Consider the following 22,690-nt stretch of genomic DNA (forward strand, 5'->3'; position numbering starts at 1 on the left):
AGAAAACCAGAAGTGGAACAGGAAACTTCATAGTTGCTTCTTTGGTCATCAGGGTAATACATATGGAGTCTATGATAAAACAGTGTCCTGTCACATGTCAACAGTTTCAGGTTTATGCTGTTTTAAAGCCATTCTGAGGGCCCCTAGTTCTATAGTGGTATCATAGAAAACTGTGATGGCTTTAGTAGATAATAAATGTTCCTTCAGTACTTTGCAGTCCAGTGAACAAGGAAACAGTATTTCCTGCATTGCAATTTAGGTGCATAGAATCCTGTTTAACAAAGTACTTCCTCATCTTCTGCTTGTCTCAAGAATTAGCTATACTTACTCTAAGGTGGTAAATAATTTCACTATCTGCTGTGATGCCGAACCCCACAATGTGTGAAAGTTACACCGCTGAACTGTTCTGCATGTTTTATCTTAAAGAAGATAATGCTGTGATTATCTGTAGGAGAAACTAGATGAATTATACAAGTCTCATGCACTGAGATTCATGTGGCATTGCTAATTCAATTTACATCTTTCAGTATATTAGTGGTGCTTTTCTTCAGTAATCTTACTATTGTTTTTGCTACAGTTCATTACCTCTGAGAGTCCTCATTCAGTGTCAAAGATAAACTCCAAGTGAGTGTTTCTATTTAGGTTTAAACATATGTTAGCTGAGCAGATCCTATCAGTTTAGCTCTGTCAGCAACTGCTGTGAAGTAGTGTATTGATTAGAAGGTATTGGTATTGAATTACAGGCTTAACGTGGACTAAATGCCATTGTGATCCTTCTTAAAGAGTGCTTGACCTCTGTGCTCACTCCTGAAGCGTGTACAAAAGCTGTAATGCTGCACAGCTTCTGCTCTGAACAGAGAACCCTTCCTCAACTGGAGCCCAAGAGAAGGCTCGTTGCTAAATAACTAATTAGACTTTCCAGTTAATATAATACCTTGTCAAAGGAAAATAGGAAATTTAGTCTTCCTTGGCCTTGGCAGGATTTTATATACTTTTATGGAGAAGTACTTTATCTCTGCCTCAGTTACTCGGGTTGTTAATGATAGCATAAAATAGAGATAAACACCAGAATTATGTAAAAGACTTCAAGTTGATTATAGAATTTATGTTCAATTTACTTTTGTCCAGATTTTGTCTGAGGAATCTCAGCTTAATTACAGGTACAAGCCAGGCAGCAATGTCTCTTGAATACTTGTCTCCCTTTGCACTCTAGCGAATTTTCCACAAAGCAGTTTTCTGTTTTAAAAATTACATGTTTCAAGGCTATGCTTGTAACAACGTATCTGTATGTTTTACAAGAGAGTAGCTTCATGGCAACTTAGCATCATGCATTGAGATTGCACCTTTCAATCTGAATACATGGGAATATTTATTTTCTTGTTTGTAAAGCGAGATTAATGGGATCTAATGTGCCGACATATTTCTCTTTATGTAGACGGAATGTAAGGCTTAATTGATGAATGTGATGATCAGGAAATTTACTTCATAAGGTGATTTATGCAAACATTTCATTTAAGCAAGTCTGCTATACTCTGAGAAGCCAAAAAAAAGAAGAAAAAACCCAAACCTAGTTATATAGTTGATTCTACTTTGACTTTTGTTCATCTGTTTTGCCACAAGCCAAACTTATAATTTATAAATTTCTTCATAAAATGAGTCAAAATTCTTCAAGATTTTGACTTCTTTGTCATCAAACCTCAGAATTTCTAAGCCCCAAAATTCTTCAAGACTGAATATTTTTCCTGTTGGTTAACAAAGTGTTCTTGGTTCAATGGAAATAAAGAGTTTTTCAGAAAATCGGCTTTGTAGCTTAAGTGATATTTAAGTGAGGCCTTTTCTTGTCCTCTAGTTGGAACTGAACTCACATACTGTTGGGGGAAAAAAAGTTATATTTTATGTCAAGTGCAACTCCATGCACAAGATAATAGCTAATCAAATCGTGCCATTTTGTATTCTGTTTTGGTTTGCATAATTACCTAGCTCACTAAAAACATCTGCAGAATTTGTATTCATTGTTATAGGTCACAATGCACCATACCCTTAAGAGTTCTCAAGATGGTATCCCCACCACCAATGCTTTTAGGTGGAATCAGAGGTAAAACACTCTGACTATAACCAAAGTTTTACTCTTCAAAATCTGCTGTGGTAAAGCAGGGGCTGCTTTTAGAGGTTTGACTAAACAATATTGGTTCCTTTTAGTTTCAGTGTCGCGTACGCGTGGATCTTTAAATCCCAGAGAAAGTGGCTATGCAGTTTAGGTAAATATTATAGCATATATAGTTTCATTTCTGTATTTTAGTGTATTTCATACATTTCATTTAATGAGCAGCAAAAAAGATTTACAGGTTTCTTCATTTGGCTTCCAGGTAATTTATTTGACATCTGTACATAGATGCTGAACATGGAGTAGATCCACTGTCAGCCTGTCTTCTATCTTCTCTTATGACAGGCATAAACATGTATGACACATGGCCATACCTCAGTCATTTCCATTTACTTCAATACTGCATTTGTTTTAATTATTTTAGATCCTTTTCAAATTAACAGCATTTCTGCATTGCCTTTATGTTGGATTTCTTTTCCTCCTTGATCACAACACAGTGTCCAAAGAGTAAGTCAGTTTAACCTATTATTGTTCTGTGCAGCTGTTACTTCCATCTTCTTTTTTCAGTAAGACTTTTTTGATTAGCAGCATCAAAGGTTTTTATCAGGTCAAGAAGCACTGTCTATGCCAGTTATTCTTTTTTCAAGGCTGTAGCTGCAGAGCTAGAGCATTGTGTTTCAACAACGCCTCTTGAGAAAGATGAGCTAAGAGAAAGCTGGTAATGAAACCAAGGAAACTATATTCTGTTCAAAAACAAAACTTGAAGTGGTGATTCTTATTTGTTTGTTTATTTATGTTTCACATATCAGTACTTCTGTTGATCTTAAATACACCATTACATTGGGCATTACAAGCATTTTCACTGGCAAAAGGGACTTAAATTCTAATATAAGACAAAGAAATACACATGGATTTTAAAGCTGTGTCTATAATAATTATAAATGCTAATTCAACTTGCTCTTTTCGTCTTCAAATACAAACCGCAGTATTTTACATACCTTGGAGACTGTTCTCCTAGCCCTTCTATAAAGCTGAATTTAAAGTTTCTTTGATAGTATTCTGGATTTCACTTTGTTTTTTCTTTTCCATGTTTTTTCTCCAGCCTTCCATATTCTTTTAAAATGCTAAATACTAAATTTTAAACTGAGAATAAGGTATGTAGTAAGGTATCAGTTTTGAACTGATTTGTTTTAAATCATCAGTGAGAGCAACATGTGACACAGTCAAAGTAATCTCATCAGTCTTGTAGGCTAGAGTGAGATAATTACGTACGTGGTTACACATGTGAACCTCTTCTCTGTGAATGGATTGAGTGCTCTGCCCCTGTGCTATAGTGTGGTCCTTCAGTGATGCCAAAGTGTCAGCAGTCATTAAAAGAGAAACAGTGCTTGGTTATTCCTAGAGAGACAGGTGTCAAATATATACTCCGTTTCATTATATTTTCTCTCCTTTTGTGAGAGGACAATTATTTCTCCTGTTCCTTCTTATTATTTTAGCTGAAGAAAATCAGCTTTACTTTTAATGTCATTATGCTGTATTTTCTGTTTGCCTTGCTAGAAAATTTTAGCAAATATATATATATATATATATATATATATATATATATATTAGCAGTTTTAGCAGTTTAATATGCTAAACAGTAAGGAAGGAAACTTTTTGTTTCTTACTTATGCTTAGATTCTCCTAAAACCATGTTTTGGGAGAAATTAATGAAGTATCTGATGCTTTTTTTAAAAGCTTATAGTTACAAGGTTTGCTAATGTAAGCACTTGGATGATTCTTGCTTTTGTCCCCATGAAAGAGGACTTCACAAAAAGTGGTGCATTGTAAATCCAGCAGAATAAAAACAAAGAGCTGTTTGTGGCAGAGGTCTCATTTATTAAGTCTTTTTGTAAATACAGTTCAGCACTCTGTTTTTCTTTCTCTTCCTTGAAATAATCTCATATAACTATCTCAATTTCAAGACCAATTTCAGAAAAGTATGTTTTCAGTTTTATGAACAAGAAAAGGTACTATGAACTGTTGTTTTCTTTGTAATGATTGTATCTGTAAATTATTTTGTGATGTTTAAAGTGATGATAAATAAATAATGATCTTTGTGTTTTCCTGTATACCGATAGATGTAGCAGGTGCAATTCTCTTATGGCCACATGGACATGCTATGTATATGCAAACCAATGAAGTTGTACTACTTACCGCTTATTTTATTGAGTTTGATTTTTGTTTTGCTTCCTTTTTCAGTGTGATTACTGAAAATCAGACTGCACCTTCATTTCAGATGTTTCATCTCTAACAACCTGGAGCACAAACATTTCCTTTTGCAAACTTTAATGTAATTTAATCTGTTAAATATAGATCTTTATCTGATCCAACTGGGAAATCTCTGGGTTTGTTACATGTGTTGAGTCTTCAGTTCTCTAAAGTGGTGCTGTATGCTGTTGATTGTCTCTGAAAATCAGCAAGTTTTTCTTAGGCTGTAGTTCATACACTTTCATGGTTTTGAGTCTGTTTTTCTTTCCTGTATTTCAGTTTTCCAATTTGACACTGAATTCTACGTCAGTGGACTTGCACCTCTCTGTGACCAGCTTGTTATACTTTCATATGTAAAGGAGATCTCCGAAAAAACGGTAGTTTTTTTTATCTCAGAGTTTCTTCACAACATTAATTTGGCCTGTGAGTTGGGCCTTAAACTAGTCATACAAATATGATTATCTAAGAAAAAAATTGTAGTCTGCTGGTAGTGAACAGTGGAATGTCTCTGATCCATAAAACAAGGTCAGTGGAGGTGATGTTGAAGACTAATGTGCTTACCTCTCAGAAATCATGTTGGGTTCCTTCTTTCCTTGCAGAATGCAGAGAAGGTCTCTAGCTAGTCCTTCTTGCTCTTTTTTTCCTTCCTTTGTGTCCCCCCCCCCCCCCCCCCGCTCCTTTTTCTCTCCTTTTCTCTCTTCCTGATGTTTCTGCACCAGAAGAAATAAAGAATCTTGTTTGGCCATAAGAGGAGCTTGCTGACACTGTATCTCAAAAGAAACAAGAGTAGGGAAGTTGATCAACTCAAGCATAAGAGTGACTGTGGAGTGGAATGAATGATTGTGCGTGAGTGGCATCATTGTCTCCCGTTCTTCTAAGATCTTTAGTTGTGTACCATCAGATCCATGTGTGGAGAGGTAGAATTTAGAATTCTTGTCAGCTGTCTTTACTGTGCATGGACAAGTGCCGTGTCTGTCTCCAACATCGATTTCGTATTGCCAAATAAAAGGCAAGGCAGTGGAGGAAATCCTTGAAGCTGCAGTGTGAGAATGGCAGATGCTCTTGATCATCTCTTTGATAAGCATGTCTGCATTAGACAACCATCACCATAGTAACCTTAAGAAACTGGGTGCACGAGTTGCTAGGCAATGAAATGCTGTAGGTTCAAACAAATGCATGAGCTTTCTGAAATCAGTGGGGTTAGCTTCTAGTTCTACTTCAGGATGTCAGATTATTATTTCTTTATTTATATTAAGGAGAAAAATAATGTCACAGCAATGTTTCCCAAAAGAGACAGCACAGTGTGGGAGAGTCGGTGAAAGACAAGAAAGCAGACAAATGGGAAAAGGAGGGGGGAGGAAGAGGTGGCTGAAATGCTAGGGAGCAAGGAAATTGGGACACCACTGTTAATGAAAAAGTAGTACAGGAAAGGAGCTAGTGTAAACAAGGTAGTGACTGCTAAAGGTTAAAGTCATTTTAATTGCATTAGGAGAGAAAGATGAAAAGGGAATTTCAGGTGATATAATGGTAATTGAACATAGGAAAAAGTTTTTCTCATGTATTTGCTTTTAATTAGCCTTTTAAACAAACTCCAAATGCTGGACTTCACTAACTTCTCAGTTCTCTGGATAGCTGTAGGAGAAACAGAGGTACAGTTGTCCCTGATGGTGCATCTGTGTCCTGTTGTGTTGGGAACTCCTTTGTTAGTGTCTTGGTTCACTTGTCTTGTTCGTGTGGAGCCCAAACTGCCTGAGCTTGCAGCAGAATTGCTGCTCACTACAAAAGTGTCCTTTAGTTGCAAGGAATACTTGTCTTCCTACATTTGATTTCACAGCTTGCAAATGACAGCTTCTTACTTACTACAAATTAGATCACAGTTTAACTTGCTTTGAAAGTTTTTTTGGTTTGGGTATTTTTTTCCTGGAATAGTTAAATTGAGAAAAGACCCAAGGAAAAGACCCAAGTGGTGCTACTTCCAAATGAGTAAGTTAGAGCTGTTTAAATCCACTTTCTGTATGTTCTTGGTCTTTTATTCTATATTTTGCTGTAATTCACAGCCTGAAGTAGAAAACTTCAGGATTGTCTTCGACCTTGACTTAATTAAAAATGCAGCTAGTTGAAGACAGCAGTTTCACTTGAACAGAAGGTGAAAATCCATTATGTCATTTTACCATAGCCATCTACATTGCACTTGAAAGTTCATTTTACTCTAAGTTCATCAGAACAGCAAAGTTTTTGTATTATTCTCAGATTAATTTTTCCCTGCCTGCTGCTGGCTGCCTATCAAATACCAGCTTAAAAAAAAATAAAATTATTTTAATACCAGAATACCAGTCTCATAGAGCTCTGTCCTTCAGGGCATGAGCCCAGTTGGGTATGTGCTCTAAATTGTTCTGTTGCTTGGTGAATGAAGCAGTTAATAGTCATCTGTGATAGCCCAGAAAACTTCTGTGTCCAAGAGCAGAGAAGGAGCGAGCAAACTCAGGGGTAGGATTGGACCTATGTCTATCTATATCTCCTCCCCCAGACTGATCTTCTTCGAGGAAAGCAATCAAAGAGTAACTTGGGTAACTTGGAGTAACTTCCCTCTGAGTTCCAGATGCAATTACTCTGTGGAGCACAGCTTTGCAACTTATATGATTTGCAGCTGAGTAGCCAGTGCAAAGTACTGCACGTTTGTGAATGTTTGCAGCTTTCAATTTCAGCCTTGTTTCTAGATGACCACCAGTTGGTATTGCTAAGGTAAATAATGTAGGAAGTGACTAAGGTGTCATTTTTCTAGGAAGTGGAGTGTTGTGCAAGGCCTAGACTTGATATTGTACAACCCCTGCCTGAGTCCTGTGAAGAGATCTCTTCTGATGCACTAACAGTACGAGGATTTCAGGAAAATGAATGCCGTGATTATCATTTAGGTAGGTATTCTCAATATTGTTTTGTTTTGTTTTCAGACCCGCTTAAAAAAAGATTTGGGTGTACTTATCCTCCCTTTTCATTTTTATGTCATTTTTTTGTCATCTCCTTGAACAGCTGTAACTGCTTATGACACTGAAGTGTAGAGTGGAAATCCACAAGAACCAGTCATATGAAAGAAAATAAATGTGTGTATTTAAACATCATGATTTTAATGCCATCTATTATGTCAGACATACTGGAGAAGGCAGAAGTATATACCTCATGTAATATCCAGTATTGTCAAAGGCAATATCTTTGAACGAGATTTATTCAACATATGATCCATAGGAGCTCTTTGTACACAAGAGGCTTCAGGAATAATGAAATGAGTGGCACAATGTCTGGAAAAGCTGCTCTAGAGGGAAAGATTGAATAAGTATCATTTCAACAGTAAGATGTACATGGGTCAACTTAAAAGGGGCCCATTGATATTTAGCCTCTCTGTACTGACAAAGCTGCCAGTTGTATTACAGACCTCAAATGGTAAAATGGAATTAATAGGAACTGGATTTTGGCAAGCTCCACCTACAAGATAGGTTTAATTATGTAACAGGAAGGGACATTAAGCCCTGGCACAATATATGCTGTCTTTTAAAGATGGGGTAGTTTTCTGATCTATATGTTGTAGCTCAGAAAAATGCATGGCAAAGCTGATGCAGAATTCCTTGGTGAAGATTATGTAGCCTGTCTTAGACAGAAGCATTTCTTCTGGCTTTTAAAATCCATTAATCTGAATTTTAAGTATCTCCTCTGCCAGCATGCTTCAAATCATAGGCTTGGCAAACCTCTTTGTGTACATCTATGCCCTTAAGCCACTAGAATATCTGCTCCTCACCTCAAAAACATCAATGCTGCTATCAGTAGAATTGGGGTTTTTTGTACATCTTCCAAAGCAGAACATTGATGTCCAGAGCTGTACTTTTATGCTTTATGAATATTTTAGCTTACCTGAAAAGTCTAAATGTTATGTATGTTTTTAAGACAAGCATTATTTTGTGAATTGCTTATCACTTCAGGAGTGTATTTGTATGTGTTTATAGAAACTCATCTGGACAGTGAGTGGTTTTCTTTTCTGTACCTACAAAGTATTCATGTTTCTTCATGGCTCTGTCCAAATGATAACTATTTAGAGCAGTCATCTTTTGCATTTGATTAGACCTTTTAGTACTTTTTCTTTCAGCTTACTCAAAAATAAAGGCTTATGGTGTAAGAAAATGCATTATACATATAACCTTAACTTGCAGCATTGTAAATGCATTGCTGTAATGATGTACTGTGTCCCCAGGGGTTATGGCATCTATCATTTATGCTTTTGATGGCCTTGACCTTGATGGGAAGGATAAGTTTATTGCAGGCTGTGTAGTGTAATAGTCCTCTAAGAGTATAATAATGGGTTCTAAACCATCATAAAGTTTGCACATAGTGGATGAATCAGAATTTGCAATAAGTTGTAGTGGTTTTTTAAAATGTATTTAGCCATTTAAACCACTTTTAATTTATTGGAGAATGCAGCATCCAAACTAGTGTGTCCTGCAGGAGCAGCTTTGCTGTCTTCCTCTTTGTAAATTCCCCTCAAGGGTATGCTAAAAAGCAGAACTTTACTTAAAGAAAATATAGTAAAAATATTAAAACTGTGTATGCATTTGCAGAGTACTCGGAAGGTGAATCGCTTTTTTATATCATCAGCCCAAGAGATGTGGTTGTGGCCAAAGAGCGGGACCAGGATGATCACATTGACTGGCTTCTTGAAAAGAAGAAATACGAAGTAATTTTTACATCATTCTTTCCTTCAGACTTTCCTTGTTTGGAAATTGAAGTAGGATGATGGAATTTGCTAAGTCATTTGGATTGGATATTTCTGTTCCTACAGTGATTGAGTAAATGCTTGTAAAGGATGGGACTTGACTATGCATTACTCCATCTCTTACAGAGTTAATCTCACTACTGAAACAACTAATCAAAATTTCACTCAAGTGAGGTAGTTGAACTAGATGCTGAAAATACTGCTCTCATCATCAGTTATGAAATGTATTAGCTCACACTGAAAATTATTAAAGCTGGGTTTTGGCTTTAGAATAGCAGAAGAGTTAACTAATGAGCTGTGCTTTTAAAAGTAAAATATTATGGTCTTAAACTGTACCTGCACTTGCTGAAAGTAGTGTTGCTCACAATAAAGCTCATCCAATATTAAAAGACAAAGGTATACAGCTCTCTTGGAAAAAAAACAGCTCACCATTTGGTTGTGTAAATACTGATGTTTGAGTATGCATATCTAAACATCTAAAATAGTAATAATGCGTTCTTTCATACCATATGAACACGCACACAGTGGTCTGAATTCTAATATCCTGTATTTATTGACTTAGAACATTTGTTATGATGCATAAAGTTAACTTGGAAACTCTAATTTATGTTTGTTGTGTGCCCATTAGAAGAAAAAAAATGTGGAAAAGCCATTCAGCATGTATTGCTTTTGCTAATATAATCATGATATTTCTCATGCAGATTTGTTTAATCCTTGTGGATGCTTTTCCATTGGAATAGCAAACTTGCATGATGAGTGTAGTTTTGCAATATATGTAAATCACAGCATTTGGTCCCTGAAGACTCCAGTAATTTGCAAGTGACAGCTGTGTGTGTGCCTTTATGAAAGCCATTCAAGTTAGTAGACAGGCCTGTTATGATATATCTTAAAGGTTTCATTTTTATTTGTAAAAGTGCCAGATTTTTTTCTATACATTTGAAAAAAATAGAAGGAGGAGAACAGCAAATGACACTTAAATATAAATCATTCTGACTGAAGAAGACATTTGGGCTGGGGAACTGGCAGGTAGCTTTCCCCATTCACCCCTTTTCCTGTTGATTTTTTTCACAGGTTTTGGTAATGAAGTGATCTCTTTTGAAAATGATGAAATGTGATTGCATTGTGTGTTTTGTTGTGATTTGATCTTAATATAATAATGTGGAGTGAACCCAGATGGAAACAAAAGTAGTTTGCTCTTTGCTTGACTGCTTTTGTTTGGGTAGGAATTCAAAGCTGTTCATCCAACCATGGCATTAAAAATTCTAGTGCTCCCAACACCCTATTCTGAAAAAGAGTTGATTTATACAGTTCTGTATTGAAAGTTTGTGTATGTGACTGGTATCTCGGTTTTCTCCTTTTTGAATATAGGAAGCTTTGATGGCAGCTGAGATCAGTCAAAAAACCATAAAAAAGCACAAGATTTTGGTAAGTCTCAAAACTTACATTCAAAATATAATATCATCTTTCTTTTAGAATGCCATGAGATGCAACAAATACATTCCCTGTTTTTTATAACACCAGGAAATAACTGTTAGGCATACTCCAACTGGCATCCGATTTCTTGGTTTCAGCTGTTAGTCCATAAAACATGAAAGGATCTGCATTTTATGAAGGTGCTATTGGCTTGAAAGGAAGAGAATTCCATTTCTCTGATTACTGATGGGGATTTTTGTTTGCTTTTACTTTTGTATTAAATTTACTGTTGTTTGAAGTAACACATAGTATTTCACTATTAGAGATTGCTGGCAGGAGTGACAAATTTCCCCTTAACTTATACCTCGTAAACGTGACAGGATTTTGTAAAAAGTTTGAGATGCTCCTTTTCTCGCACATAGTTATTTCCTATGTTTATAGTCCCTTTCACAGAGCAACAAAGGGTATCAATGTTTAAAACAAAAGGAGAAATGGTGTAATAGACCATAAAAGTGTCACTAATTTTATCTTTTGTTTGTTTGCTTTGTTTAAATTCATTAATACTGATGCTGCTTTAAATTGAAATCTGTACAAAATATTCAAGATGTGTTTAATTTTTTGGCCAGAGTACTGGTGTTATAAGCATGCTGTATATCAGTATGTCTTAAAAAGATTTACTCTTTTGTAGTCCAGAAGTTCAATCAAGATTTAAATGGCATGCCATAACCTATCACAGAGTTTGCGTTTAACAAAACTACTGTGTGACCCTTGCAAAAGATGTAAAGAGTTAAAGGGAATCCTGGCAATGCATTAGGAGGAAAAAAAGAAAGCCAGACAGGCAAACACCAAACTAAATAAAGAAACCCCACAGCTTTTCTTTTGCTTTGCAGAAATTTGCTTTGCAATAAATGATTAAATTCAGTGAAATACAAGCAGTTTTTGAGATTTTGGTCTCTAAAGCAAAAGCCAACGGACTGTGTTGAGGAAACAAATTGTTGACATCAAGCCCTAAGTGAAGGATTAGTGGTACACTGATTTGAAACAACCCATGCTCTCACTGCCTAGTGACACCACATTCAGAGTACCTGACAAGTCTGGTAGTCTTGGGGATTTTTTAGATGGAAGTAATTATCAACTGCTCCTCTGCACCTCTTGAGCAGAGCACAGAGATCCTAAAGTAGCCAGATCTACATCTCTTTTCCTTAACCATCTTCTCTGTTCACTGGGAAGCTGGTCCACTGGAGAATGACGATTTCTGTCAGCCTCTTTCTTGAGAATGGTGAAGTTGAAAATACGAAGGTGGTTCCTATCGTAATGAATTCCTAAAATCTTGTGTATGTCCATTTTTTTTCTAACTTTGTAGTATATTTACCAGTTGAAGTTGTTGCACACCCCTATTGATATTCTGCTATGGTCAGTTCTTTCCTTGTTATGGATCAAAGAAATGTTGTGCCTCAGAAGATGCAAATGTTTAATTTTTTTAAGAAACAAGGACTTCATTGTACAGTTTTGGTTTTTTCTTTTCTCCTCTTTTTTTTTCTTTCTAGAAACAATGTGCTTTTTTTAGTGATGTGATTCTTAAGCTATGCAATCAGTACACTGGGCTGTGTCAAAATGGATATGAGTGTTGAGATTACATTAGAAGGCTCATGCCGAACTTTTAATATATATTAAATGCATATCAGAAACATTTTACAACAAACCTGTGTGATGAACTTTGAGAAAGAAAATTTGGTATGTAATAACTAATAATCTTGTTAAGTTCGCAGTAATTCCTCTACTTTATTGAGCAGCATTAGGATTTATATTCTCAACCAACTTTTTGCCATTCTCTGCAAATTGTTTTGACAAAGAGCATGTTTTATACAATGACTGGTGGATTTCTTTTTGAATTAATTCAAGCACAGCAAGATCAGCTAAGTGTTTCAAACAGTCCTTAATAATTAGAGGTGGTATCTTCTCAGCACCAGTGAGGTTATGGGAATTATTTAAAAGAGCACCTTTAGTTGAAACTGTGAGCAGTATATGCAAGTATTTTGTATTGACTGTTCTGTGGTAAAGGAGAATCAAGGGATGCACTTAGGGCCTTGAATTTCCTGCTGTATGCACTACTGTTACCGTAGTTCTGCACAGTAGTCAGGTAGTTCACTTCCAGACTTTTAGAGCTAATTCTCTGTTTTCATTTGCTCTAGGACATTGGCTTAGCCTATATAAATCACCTGATGGAGAAAGGAGAGTACGACCTGGCTGCTCGGTAACCTAGTATTAAAGATCTTCTTTGCTGGCTGAAGTGTGTCTTTGTAGGGAAAAGCAAAAACAAATTTTTGATTTTGATGTTTTTGCAGATGTTGATTTTCTGTGTTTTGGAATTTCTGAAGTTTCAAAACATAGAGGTGTATTGCAATGCCATATATTTTTTTGCCTGTAGTTACCTAAAAGTTGCTGTAAATTTTAACTGGAATTGAGGCATACATTTTTGAAAGTAAGCCTTGATTTTTCAATGTCACACTAGATTTTCAAGACTAAGGTTTTCTTTGGATTTTTATAAACTCAGTTTATTAGTGTGTCATTGCACATAAGAGCTTCAGAAAATAATTTGATTTTGTGTAGATATAAACAAAAATGTCAAATATGGGAATGTAAAGTAAGGATCAGAAATTACCCAAGGTTTTTGTTTTCGTGTACATGTAAGCATAAGCATATCTTTTTAAGTGTTCAGTTTTTCTCAGGTGAAATTTAAAGACTTTATTTTTAAATTTAATTTAATTTAACTTAAATTAATTTAAAGAGATTAAAGACTCATAAAGCTGACCAAGAAGGTGGCATCTCTGTCTATGGTGTGTGGATTTCCACTAGATGATGTTTAAGCTCCCTTCCAATCCAAACCATGCCATGATTCAATGAAAGCTAATATGGCCCTCAGCACTATGGGTGAATGCATAATAAGCAGTTGATCCTCTTGGATGCAACAAAATTTTAAGGTTTGAGAGGAGAGCCTGGCATACTGTACTTAAAGTGGTGGTTGTCAAAATAAGTCACTTTAACAAGTGTTATGATAGGGAGAAGAAAGGAATCCTTGTAGTAATGCTGTCACATTTGTATTACTTTCTGTACCTACTTTTGTTATCATCTCTTTCATTTTTCTTGCAGAAAATGCCAGAAAATCCTTGGCAAAAACACAGAACTCTGGGAATTTGAAGTTTACAAGTTTAAAGAAATAGGTCAGCTTAAAGTAAGTTAATTTCTATGTCTGCACTCAAGTAATTTATATGTTGTACTTACTGTTTGTATTGACCAAGTATCTAAAGCATCACATTTAATGGCCCTGTTCTGGTATTGCTGTCCCAGATCTCTGTTTGTTTCTAGACAGCTGTCTTTCCGATTGATGTGTAAATTACTAAAACAAGATTGGAGGCATAGTGCTACATATTTTACTTGTTGGCAGTCTCCAACGTGAAAGACCCACCCCAAAGCTTTTACTTGCTAAGAGGCTCACAGTTAAATACATCTTTCCCATTTACTTTTCATTCATTTCCTGTATGTCCTAAAAATACTACCCCAGGTATTAAGGAAAATAGACTCTGTGGGTGCCAGTCATTCTGGCAAATCCAGGTCCGTTGCAACAATTACACAGCTTTAACTGTTAAAGAATTGCAAAGGAGCAGTGAAGACCTGTGTTGTGTGGTAGAAATGGTGGTGAGAAAGAGGAGCAGTCTGTGCTGCCTGGTGTTTTCCCTAGTCACAAGCCAGCTACTACAACAGTACACATTTAATGTGAGAGTCTCAGTTAATAAATTGCACAGGACATAAAACCTAGTACTGTCACTGCTAAACCAATTGAAAACTTTATGCACACTCCCTTTGGTGACATGTGTACATTTACTTCTGAATTTTATGTCTTCCTATTCAAACTCAATGAGCCAAAAAGGACATACTATTAAGATCTCACAGCATGCCGTCCCTTGCTGGTTTTGAGCTATTTAATTCTGTTCAAAAACCAAAAGTGTTTCAGCGTTACGAATTTCAGAAATGTCTGACTTCAGTTTCAGGGCCACTCCAGTGCAAAACCAGCCTTGCCTTTAGTATTACTTCTTTGTGGTTTGGTGCACTCTTTACTACTTTGAAGCTGAAATCCTGTGTTTCTGTTCTTTTACTTCTGTCCAATAAAGGGCTTGAATGCAGGTACAGGTGAATTTTTGATACACTGCTTCTTCTTTTGGGTTCATTTTGGTTTTTAGCTGCAAATGTCTGGAAGGGATGTTTGTCTTGTCTCCGCTTACATCATCCAGCAGACTGTAAAACAACAATATTTGCAGGTTTGTTGCAAAAACATCTCACCTCAATTACCGCCTTTCTAAACAATTGACTGTTTTCAGCCTTTAGAATTTCTCTTTTCTTCTTAGAGCCTAGGCCCAGGATCTCTCAGAAATACATGAGATGCAGTCTATTACATTATTCAGCTTCAAGTTGCAGTTCTAGAAAATGCCTGCCTTATTTTGCTATTTCAGTTGCATAGAACTTGTCCTAGATTTCTAAAGATGCCTGAGTATCATAAAGGATGCACTAAATTAGGCCAGATCTGAATGAAGGGATCCTTGAAATGCTTGGGATCACTTGTGTGGAATTTTTTACCTATGTAACTAGCAGATATTAAACACCATATTGTAACTGGCCTATAATGGCTTTCAGCCCTGATGAGGAGACTATTGAGATGTGGAAACAGAGTTTATTTCAAAACAGAATTGTCTTATAAGTTGTTATATTGTCTTATAACCTGTCATATTGTCTTATAAGCCTGTTGTCTTATAACAGGCTTATAAGTTGTTGCCTGAAATCTGATGTTTCAAATCTAGCATGATTTGCCAATAACTAAGGTGACAGTAAACTAAAAGCCTGAAATTTCCTTCCTTTTTGTGTGTGATTTTAGAGGATTTTTGAATGTTCTGTATTAAGCAGTCCTTTTTGGCTACCAAAGGTTGCATTTTGATCTCTTGATATCTCTCATCTTCAATGAATGTCCTCTAGGAAACCTAGTTGTTTTAGATTCAAGACTCTAGAGCCTTGCTGTGATCTGTTCCTCTACTGCCCAGCAGTGGTGGCTTGAGGGAGTTACGTGCTTGTGTTGACTTTTGCTCAACCTGGAGTGAAACTCAACATAATTTTAGTAAGGAGGTAATATAAAAGAGAATCTGTATTTGAAGGCATTCAGGAGCAGTTGTGGAAAGGTGTCTATAAAAGCCCACCCCTACAGGGATGAGTACACATTTAAAGGTTTCAGGAAATTAGCATAATTGATTAAAAGCACCAGTTAGGAGGACAAGTGGTGATGTAATTCCCCCCCAGGTCAAGCCTCTTCTCTGGAGCCCCCCCTTCAGCACTGTGCTGTGCTCTATGAAATGTATCTCAAAGAGTTGTTCTCAGCCTTAGTTCCCAGGAAGAACCAAGAGGGCCTTGTACCTCCTGGGGCTTGGAGCTCTGGAATTTGTTTGTCTTTTTGCTTAAGGAAAGGCCATGGAAAAGTACTGGGAAAACTAGTCACTAGTACAATAGGTGACAGAGTTACAAATATACATGTGAGGAATACAGAGAACATATGAAAGAAAAAAAAGGCAAAACCCAAATGGCATCACTTGTGCTCAAGTCACTTCAGTATAAAAATCTAATGTCTCATCTCAAGCAGCTGAGGAAGGTGAATGGATTCAAAGGAAGATTTCAAACTCTGTGGCTGTTGTGGCCTGAGGGATACCCTCCATTCTGTTTGCTGTGACAGCAGTGACTTTCAGCAGTGGTCCAGGATCAGCTAGCAGCAGCAGTGCTTTAACCAAAACACTGGATGGAAGACATTTGAAAGACTTCACCAGACTGTAGTGGGCATAGCAGAGAGAAGCACTATACTGACAGGCTCTTTCATCTCTTAGATAGCCTTTGAGGAATAAATAATTGATGTTCTGGCTTCTTGGTGAGATGGTTTAGGCTATCTCATGTACAACCTTCATATGGGTTTTGTTGTATATACCTCATCCTTACATTTATTGATGAAAAGTCTGAAAGCAGATCTTGAAAAGAAACAAGGGAAGAAAATATTTCTCTATATAGTATCCCTTTTTTATTTAAAGTCACTTTACCACATAGTTCAAGAATTGGCACAAAGGCAGTCTGATTCAGAAGCTTTTTTTTCTGACCATGCTCCCTAAGTGCAGCTTAAAAATAAAATAGGAAGAGTTTGTAACCTCCAGCATGGGTCACCTTTGTGTCAAGGCTTAAAAATAACTTGTATGCTTTGTACGTGCTTCTTGTATGCTTTCCTGAGCATGGTGGTCAAACTGCAGGAGGTGGCTGTGTGTTTTCTTCAAAGCAGTGGGGCACAGGGCAGGAGACATTTCCTTCACAAGGCAGCCTGGCCCACACACAAGGAAACTACACCTCTCTAGAGCTTCCTCTATGGCCAAACTACAGCCAAGAGTTGCAACAGTCTGTTGGGGGAGGTTGTTCATTTAGGAGGTAGCAGGAAGGCAGAAAGTGGGGGTGAAAACACTCATTAGAGATTGTCTTCTGCCTTTGAGTATCCAGTTAATGTCTAGCTTGCTTTCTGTATGGTCTAAAGAGACGTTTTATGAAGGGGTCAGGAATATACCCCAGAGCAGCCATCAAGACTGTACCCTGAGTTAACTGATAAATCCTGTGACAGCTGGTTGGAGCTGGGGTTGGCAGCACTACATTTCAAAAAGTGGCCACGTCCAGACAGCACAGGGAGGAGAGGTCTAAAATGTAGTAAGATGTTTTTTCAACTGCTTTGTTCAAACAACTTCAGTAATGCTGTTACAACAAAATGCTGTTGCACCATGTGCCAATAGCGGGCAACAGGCAACATCTCTGAGTGTTTGGAGGAATTTCACTGCTGTTGGTCCCTCAGCTGCAAACCCTAAGTCCCCAGACAGCTAGTAGCAGTGGGATTTATTTTGGCAGGTGGAAATAATCTTGGCCTCTAGTTGCATGGAATAGTAGTGCTAATTAGATGCTGTGCTGAAATTCCAGGGTATGAGCTAATTTATTCTGGCAGCTTCTCATCTCTTGCTTGCTGGAATTCAATTCCTTTACACCTTCTATACTTTAACAGATCACATGCCTTCATGCTTTTCATGGAGAGATATATTTTCGAATTAATTTTTAGTTGGATATGTAAAAATACCCCTTCATAGAATGTGGTGACCCCAACATAAGTCATAATTCAAAATTACACATATATTGTGCTTGTGTGATCAGGTTCTGGTAGTGGGAGTGCTACAGTACTGGCTTCTGTGAGAAGCTGGCAGAAGCTTCCCCCATGTCCATCAGAGCCAATGCCAGCCAGCTCCAGGATGGACCTACTGCTCGCCGAGATCAAGCCAATCAGGAATGATAGGAACACCTCTGGGATAACAGATATAAAAACAAAGAAAAAAAGTTATTGCACAGTTGTAACTGTGACCAGAGAAGAACTGAGTTGATAATATGAGAGAGGATACAACTTTGCAGACACTAAGGTCAGGGGAGAAGGAAGACGAGGTGGTGATCCAGGCACCAGAGCTGAGATTGCTCTGCAGGCCATGGTGAGGACCATGAAGCAGCTGTGTCCCTGCAGCCCATGGGGGACAAAGGAGATGCAGAGATGCACCTGCAGCCCACATAGGAGCCCATGCTGGAGCAGACTGTGCCTGAAGGACTGCATCCAATTGAACAGTGGCCCAGATTGCAGCAGTTCATGGGGAACTGTTGCCCATGGGATGGATTAACGTTAAACAAGTTTGTGGAGAGCTGTCTCCTGTGGGAGGGACCCCACAATGGAGAAGGGGAGACTTCTCTACCTGAGCAGTGAGAGAAGCAATGTGTGATGAGCTGACAATCATTCCCTGTCAATCAATACCCATTCCCTGTCTCGCTGTCTCGCTGTGTTTCTAGGGTGAAGGAGGTAGAGCCCAGGAAGGAGAAATGGATGAGGGAAGGTGTTTTTGAGATTATTTTACTTCTTATTGTCCTGCTCTGGTTTGGTTATTAAAAAATTCAATTACTATCCAAAATGGGAATCTGTTTTGCTATGATGGTATTTGGTGACTGATCCCTGGATCTTATCTTAACCCATGAACCCTTTGTTATATTTTTTCTCCTCTGTCCAGTTGTGGAGGGAAGTGAGAAAGTGGCTTTGTTGGGTACCTGGTGTCTAGTCAGGGTCAATCCACTCCAACACATTTTTCAGCTAATGAATCCTTACGCCTTTTTGCAAGGCTAAGACTTAACAAAATGGATTTTTAAAACATTCTTGTTTTGAGGGGTCTTTTATGGGTTTTGTTTTCTAAATGACTGCTGATCTCTTAAGGACATGGCTGATTCTCCTATTCTAATTAGTATCTTGCCACCTGTCTCTCAAATGATAGTTCTTTCAAGTGACTTATAAAATTCCAGTGTGTATAATCCTAAAGTAAATAACTTCTGAGTGCTGCTAGCAAGTATGAGTTTATAAGGTTTCTAGTGATTACCAGGAGCCATGTTTTGTGTATAGCCTTGTTCTTTTGTTTCACTTTTTTTTTTTTTCAGTGTACCAGGATGTTACATGTCATTCACCATCTGACACTTTGTTCTCTTTGTTCCTATAGGCAATTAGTCGTTACTTGCCAAGACGAGATCCAGTTTTGAAACCTCTGATCTATGAAATGGTCCTGCATGAATTTTTGGAAAGTGACTATGAGGTACTGCAGCCTGATGTGTTCCACATAATGTGTCCCATAGCCAGCCAAATACCCTTAGCATTGAAGAATTCTGACAGCAAATTCTCTGATGTATTCAAACAGATTATCAGTGCACAGTTCCACAATAATGACAATATTTAAGTGTTGAATTTTAATTTTAAGAGAATAAATAAATGTTCTTCAAAGCATGTGAATACTGTAAGATTGATTATTTATTAGACTGTTATTTTTAGGTTTTTAAATGTAGCATAAGTGGTTGAGATGATGCACAAAGCCTACAGCACCTGAAAGAGACTCAGCTTCATGAATCATAATAACATTATCCTAAGAAGGAAGAATCTGTGTTCTGCACTGTACATGTCTGTGGGCGCATGAAAGTTCCTTAAAGGTTAAGGACAGCAGGTATCATCTCAGAGGCTTAGCTGAAGCTTTGATGTTTTGAAATGCTCCTTAGGCCATTCTTTCTATTTCTTTTACAATCTCTTATACTTTTAGGGGTTTGCAACGCTAATAAAAGAATGGCCTGGAGATCTGTACAACAACACAATCATAGTTCAAGCTGTAGTGGATCACCTGAAGAAAGATCCGCAGAACAGGACTTTGCTACGAACACTTGCAGAATTGTGAGTACAGTTTTAAACTCCTGTTACAAAAGTACACTTAAAATAGTGTACTGCAGTTTATTTGTATTTGTTTAGCTGTCTTCTTTGCTGCATTTACAGAGTGTTGGCTTTCTCTCCTCTCCACTCTGCTGATTGCACAGCTTAGCAATTCTTTACCCTTCCTTGTAATGTTCACATCGAGTATGAAAGCAAATTGTTAAGCATGAGATTGGATTTCCAACTCCTCTTTCCAAAGTAAATAACTAGCATTCCTCTACATGCTGTCAGAGGAAACCTCTTTTCTGAGGTGCACATTTCAGAATTACCCATGTAAAAATAAAATGGTGGGGGATTTTGCCCACTATTTAAGAAGTAGCATGTTTAGGTTTACTGCATGGATGGAAATATGTGACTGGAAAATGTGCCAAAACTGATCAGATTCTTGGTCACTTCGTACAGGGATAAAGCTCTTTGATTTTCTCAGCCTGATCACTGTGTTATTTTCTCACTGCTTCTTTGAAGAAAGAAGAATTACTGTCTATTACTATATTACAATCTGTCCAAAAGTTCTAAGAGAACAATGTTTTTTAAGCTCTGAAGAATGTTGGTTTCCAAGAATTGAAAGGCTAGCATTTTGTGTGTCTTCCCCTGTGAGTTGAAAATGGAGAATGAAAATGTAGACTACTGCAGTCCAAACACAAATGAAGGCCAATATAAATAGAGGTGAAATTAATGGTGCCTGATGTTTATTTCCCTTTACAAAAATTAATCACAGATCTGTTCATAGATATTTATAAATTCAAGTAGTATCCTAATGTTTTACATACCAGAGTATGTTTATATTTTCTCTCGTAAGTGATTTTCCTACACTTAAGTATGTAATATTACATGTTTTATAATCCTGTTTCTATCAGGTACACTTACGATCAGCGCTATGGCAGAGCCCTAGAAATCTACCTAACTCTGAGGCACAAAGATGTCTTCCAGTTGATCCACAAGCACAATCTCTTCAGTTCTATTAGAGACAAAATTGTTCTGCTCATGGATTTCGATTCAGAGGTATAGTCATCCTAATGATTTTATGTTCATTTTCCTCTAAATACAATTTAACAGATTAAAAATAAATGATCTATAGATGATGTTGAGGCAGAGAGTGTGTTTGCTACAGCTGGATACATTCTGAGATAAGGAAGATTGTTTGCCTAGATCACAAAATAATTGACCCAAGGATTATTTTTTTCCTTCATATTTCCATTTGTGTTTCCTTTCCATTTCCACTTGTCACTCTCAGTGAGAAAAGTGAGTATCCGCATGATTTGGGAACATTATTGTGATTCTCAAGTCACAACATTGAATATCATTTCACACAGAGTATCATTTCACCATGTTATTCTTTCTGTATTTTGAATCAAATAATGGTATTAATAAGCCAAAGAAAGGAGATAGTGAATTTATTTAAGCCTATATTAAATGTACTTGCCATTTCCTTTCACCACAGAAAATTAATCTGCTTCTGAAATTTTACAGGGTTATTGATCTTAATTCCAAAAATCAGGAAGTGTTTATTCCATGCTGAATTCTACCTTAGTTCTTTCCAGCTGGCTGTAAAATGCAAGCAAATTAATTTTGTTGTGATCACTGGGATGATAACAAAGTAGATCTCTTTTTCAGTACAATAGTTGTTTAAGTGCTGTAGCTAAAATATGGATCTCTACTGTTGATGATCATCTTTAGTATGCCCATGTTTCTCCACTCATGGAGGAAAAAAAGTATAATTTTTGTTTGATTCAATAGAATAAGTAGTATCAGGAATCTGTAGTTTGGTATTTTTTGAAAGTGAAGCAAAAGTTTGCTCTTGAAAGGGGAAGCAGAACCTGAATCCTGATGGCCACTTGATGGTACTGATCTCCAGGTAGTTTGGAGGAATCCAGTTGTGAGGCAGGTTGAATTGTGTGTTTCTTACATAGTCATCACCCTGCAGTTCTCTTTTGAGATGGAACAAATGGTATTTCTACCATTTCTACATCGTTTGGCAATAGCTTTTGGTGACTGATGGTGATTCAGTGGGCATAATTCACCTGCAATGTAGGTGCACAGTATTTACTACTATTAATGAGGGAACTTAGGAGAAGTATTCTGGAATACTGTGATGCTGTGCTGTCAGGGTATGCTGGTGTTATGTAAATTGCTCTCTGAATTTCTGTTGCTGAAAAGAGTAGGTCTGTCCATCTGACACCCATCCGTAAATAAGCATAGTACTGTATAGAGAGTAAGAAAATATGTGTGCCTGTTACCTACTTGAGTTCCCTTTCTCTGTTGTAGAAAGCAGTAGACATGCTCTTGGATAATGAAGATAAAATTTCTGTGAGTATAACAAGTTCATGGCATGGCAGTCCAATGCCAGCTTTTATTACCTGTCCTTTTTCCAGTCTTGTAAATGTAATGTTTATCACAGGTTTGTTTTGTTTCAGATTGACAGAGTTGTTGAAGAGTTAGAAAACAGGCCTGAGTTACAGCATGTGGTAAGTATTCCTGTATTCTGTTGATTTGAAATTGAGCTGAGTAAACTCTTGGCTGGACTTACCTTTTACAAGTGTGTTTATCTTGTCAAAGTGAACCTGACACTGAAATGTCTTAAATCATCAAAGTGGCTATTCTGCCAATTTCCTATTTAGCATAGCCATAGCTTCTTCACAGTAGTTAAATGATCTAAAAATGTGGACCTGTGAGAATTTTATAACATAACGCAGGCTTATTAACATCTCCTTATAGCATTGTAGGCACTTGTCTTTCCTGGTCAATTACTTCTTTGTTTTATTCCTCCTTTTTCCCTACCCAAAAA

The 22,690-nt window shown here is 37.1% G+C and overlaps 1 protein-coding gene across 1 annotated transcript in view; it reads left to right on the plus strand.

Moving 5' to 3' along the window:
- VPS41 (VPS41 subunit of HOPS complex) overlaps window positions 1-22,690 on the plus strand; it is a 106,685-nt gene that overhangs the window by 66,451 nt on the left and 17,544 nt on the right. The window contains exons 11-21 of the mRNA XM_058022410.1: window positions 4,634-4,731; window positions 7,137-7,266; window positions 8,956-9,071; window positions 10,479-10,535; window positions 12,716-12,777; window positions 13,674-13,755; window positions 19,154-19,246; window positions 19,742-19,869; window positions 20,763-20,907; window positions 22,171-22,212; window positions 22,320-22,370. Of these exons, the coding sequence (XP_057878393.1) occupies window positions 4,634-4,731; window positions 7,137-7,266; window positions 8,956-9,071; window positions 10,479-10,535; window positions 12,716-12,777; window positions 13,674-13,755; window positions 19,154-19,246; window positions 19,742-19,869; window positions 20,763-20,907; window positions 22,171-22,212; window positions 22,320-22,370 (1,004 nt within the window). The remainder of the gene's footprint in view (window positions 1-4,633; window positions 4,732-7,136; window positions 7,267-8,955; window positions 9,072-10,478; window positions 10,536-12,715; window positions 12,778-13,673; window positions 13,756-19,153; window positions 19,247-19,741; window positions 19,870-20,762; window positions 20,908-22,170; window positions 22,213-22,319; window positions 22,371-22,690) is intronic.

The sequence above is a fragment of the Melospiza georgiana genome, chromosome 1 (genome assembly GCF_028018845.1).
Source record: "Melospiza georgiana isolate bMelGeo1 chromosome 1, bMelGeo1.pri, whole genome shotgun sequence".
In the NCBI taxonomy this organism is placed as follows: domain Eukaryota; kingdom Metazoa; phylum Chordata; class Aves; order Passeriformes; family Passerellidae; genus Melospiza; species Melospiza georgiana.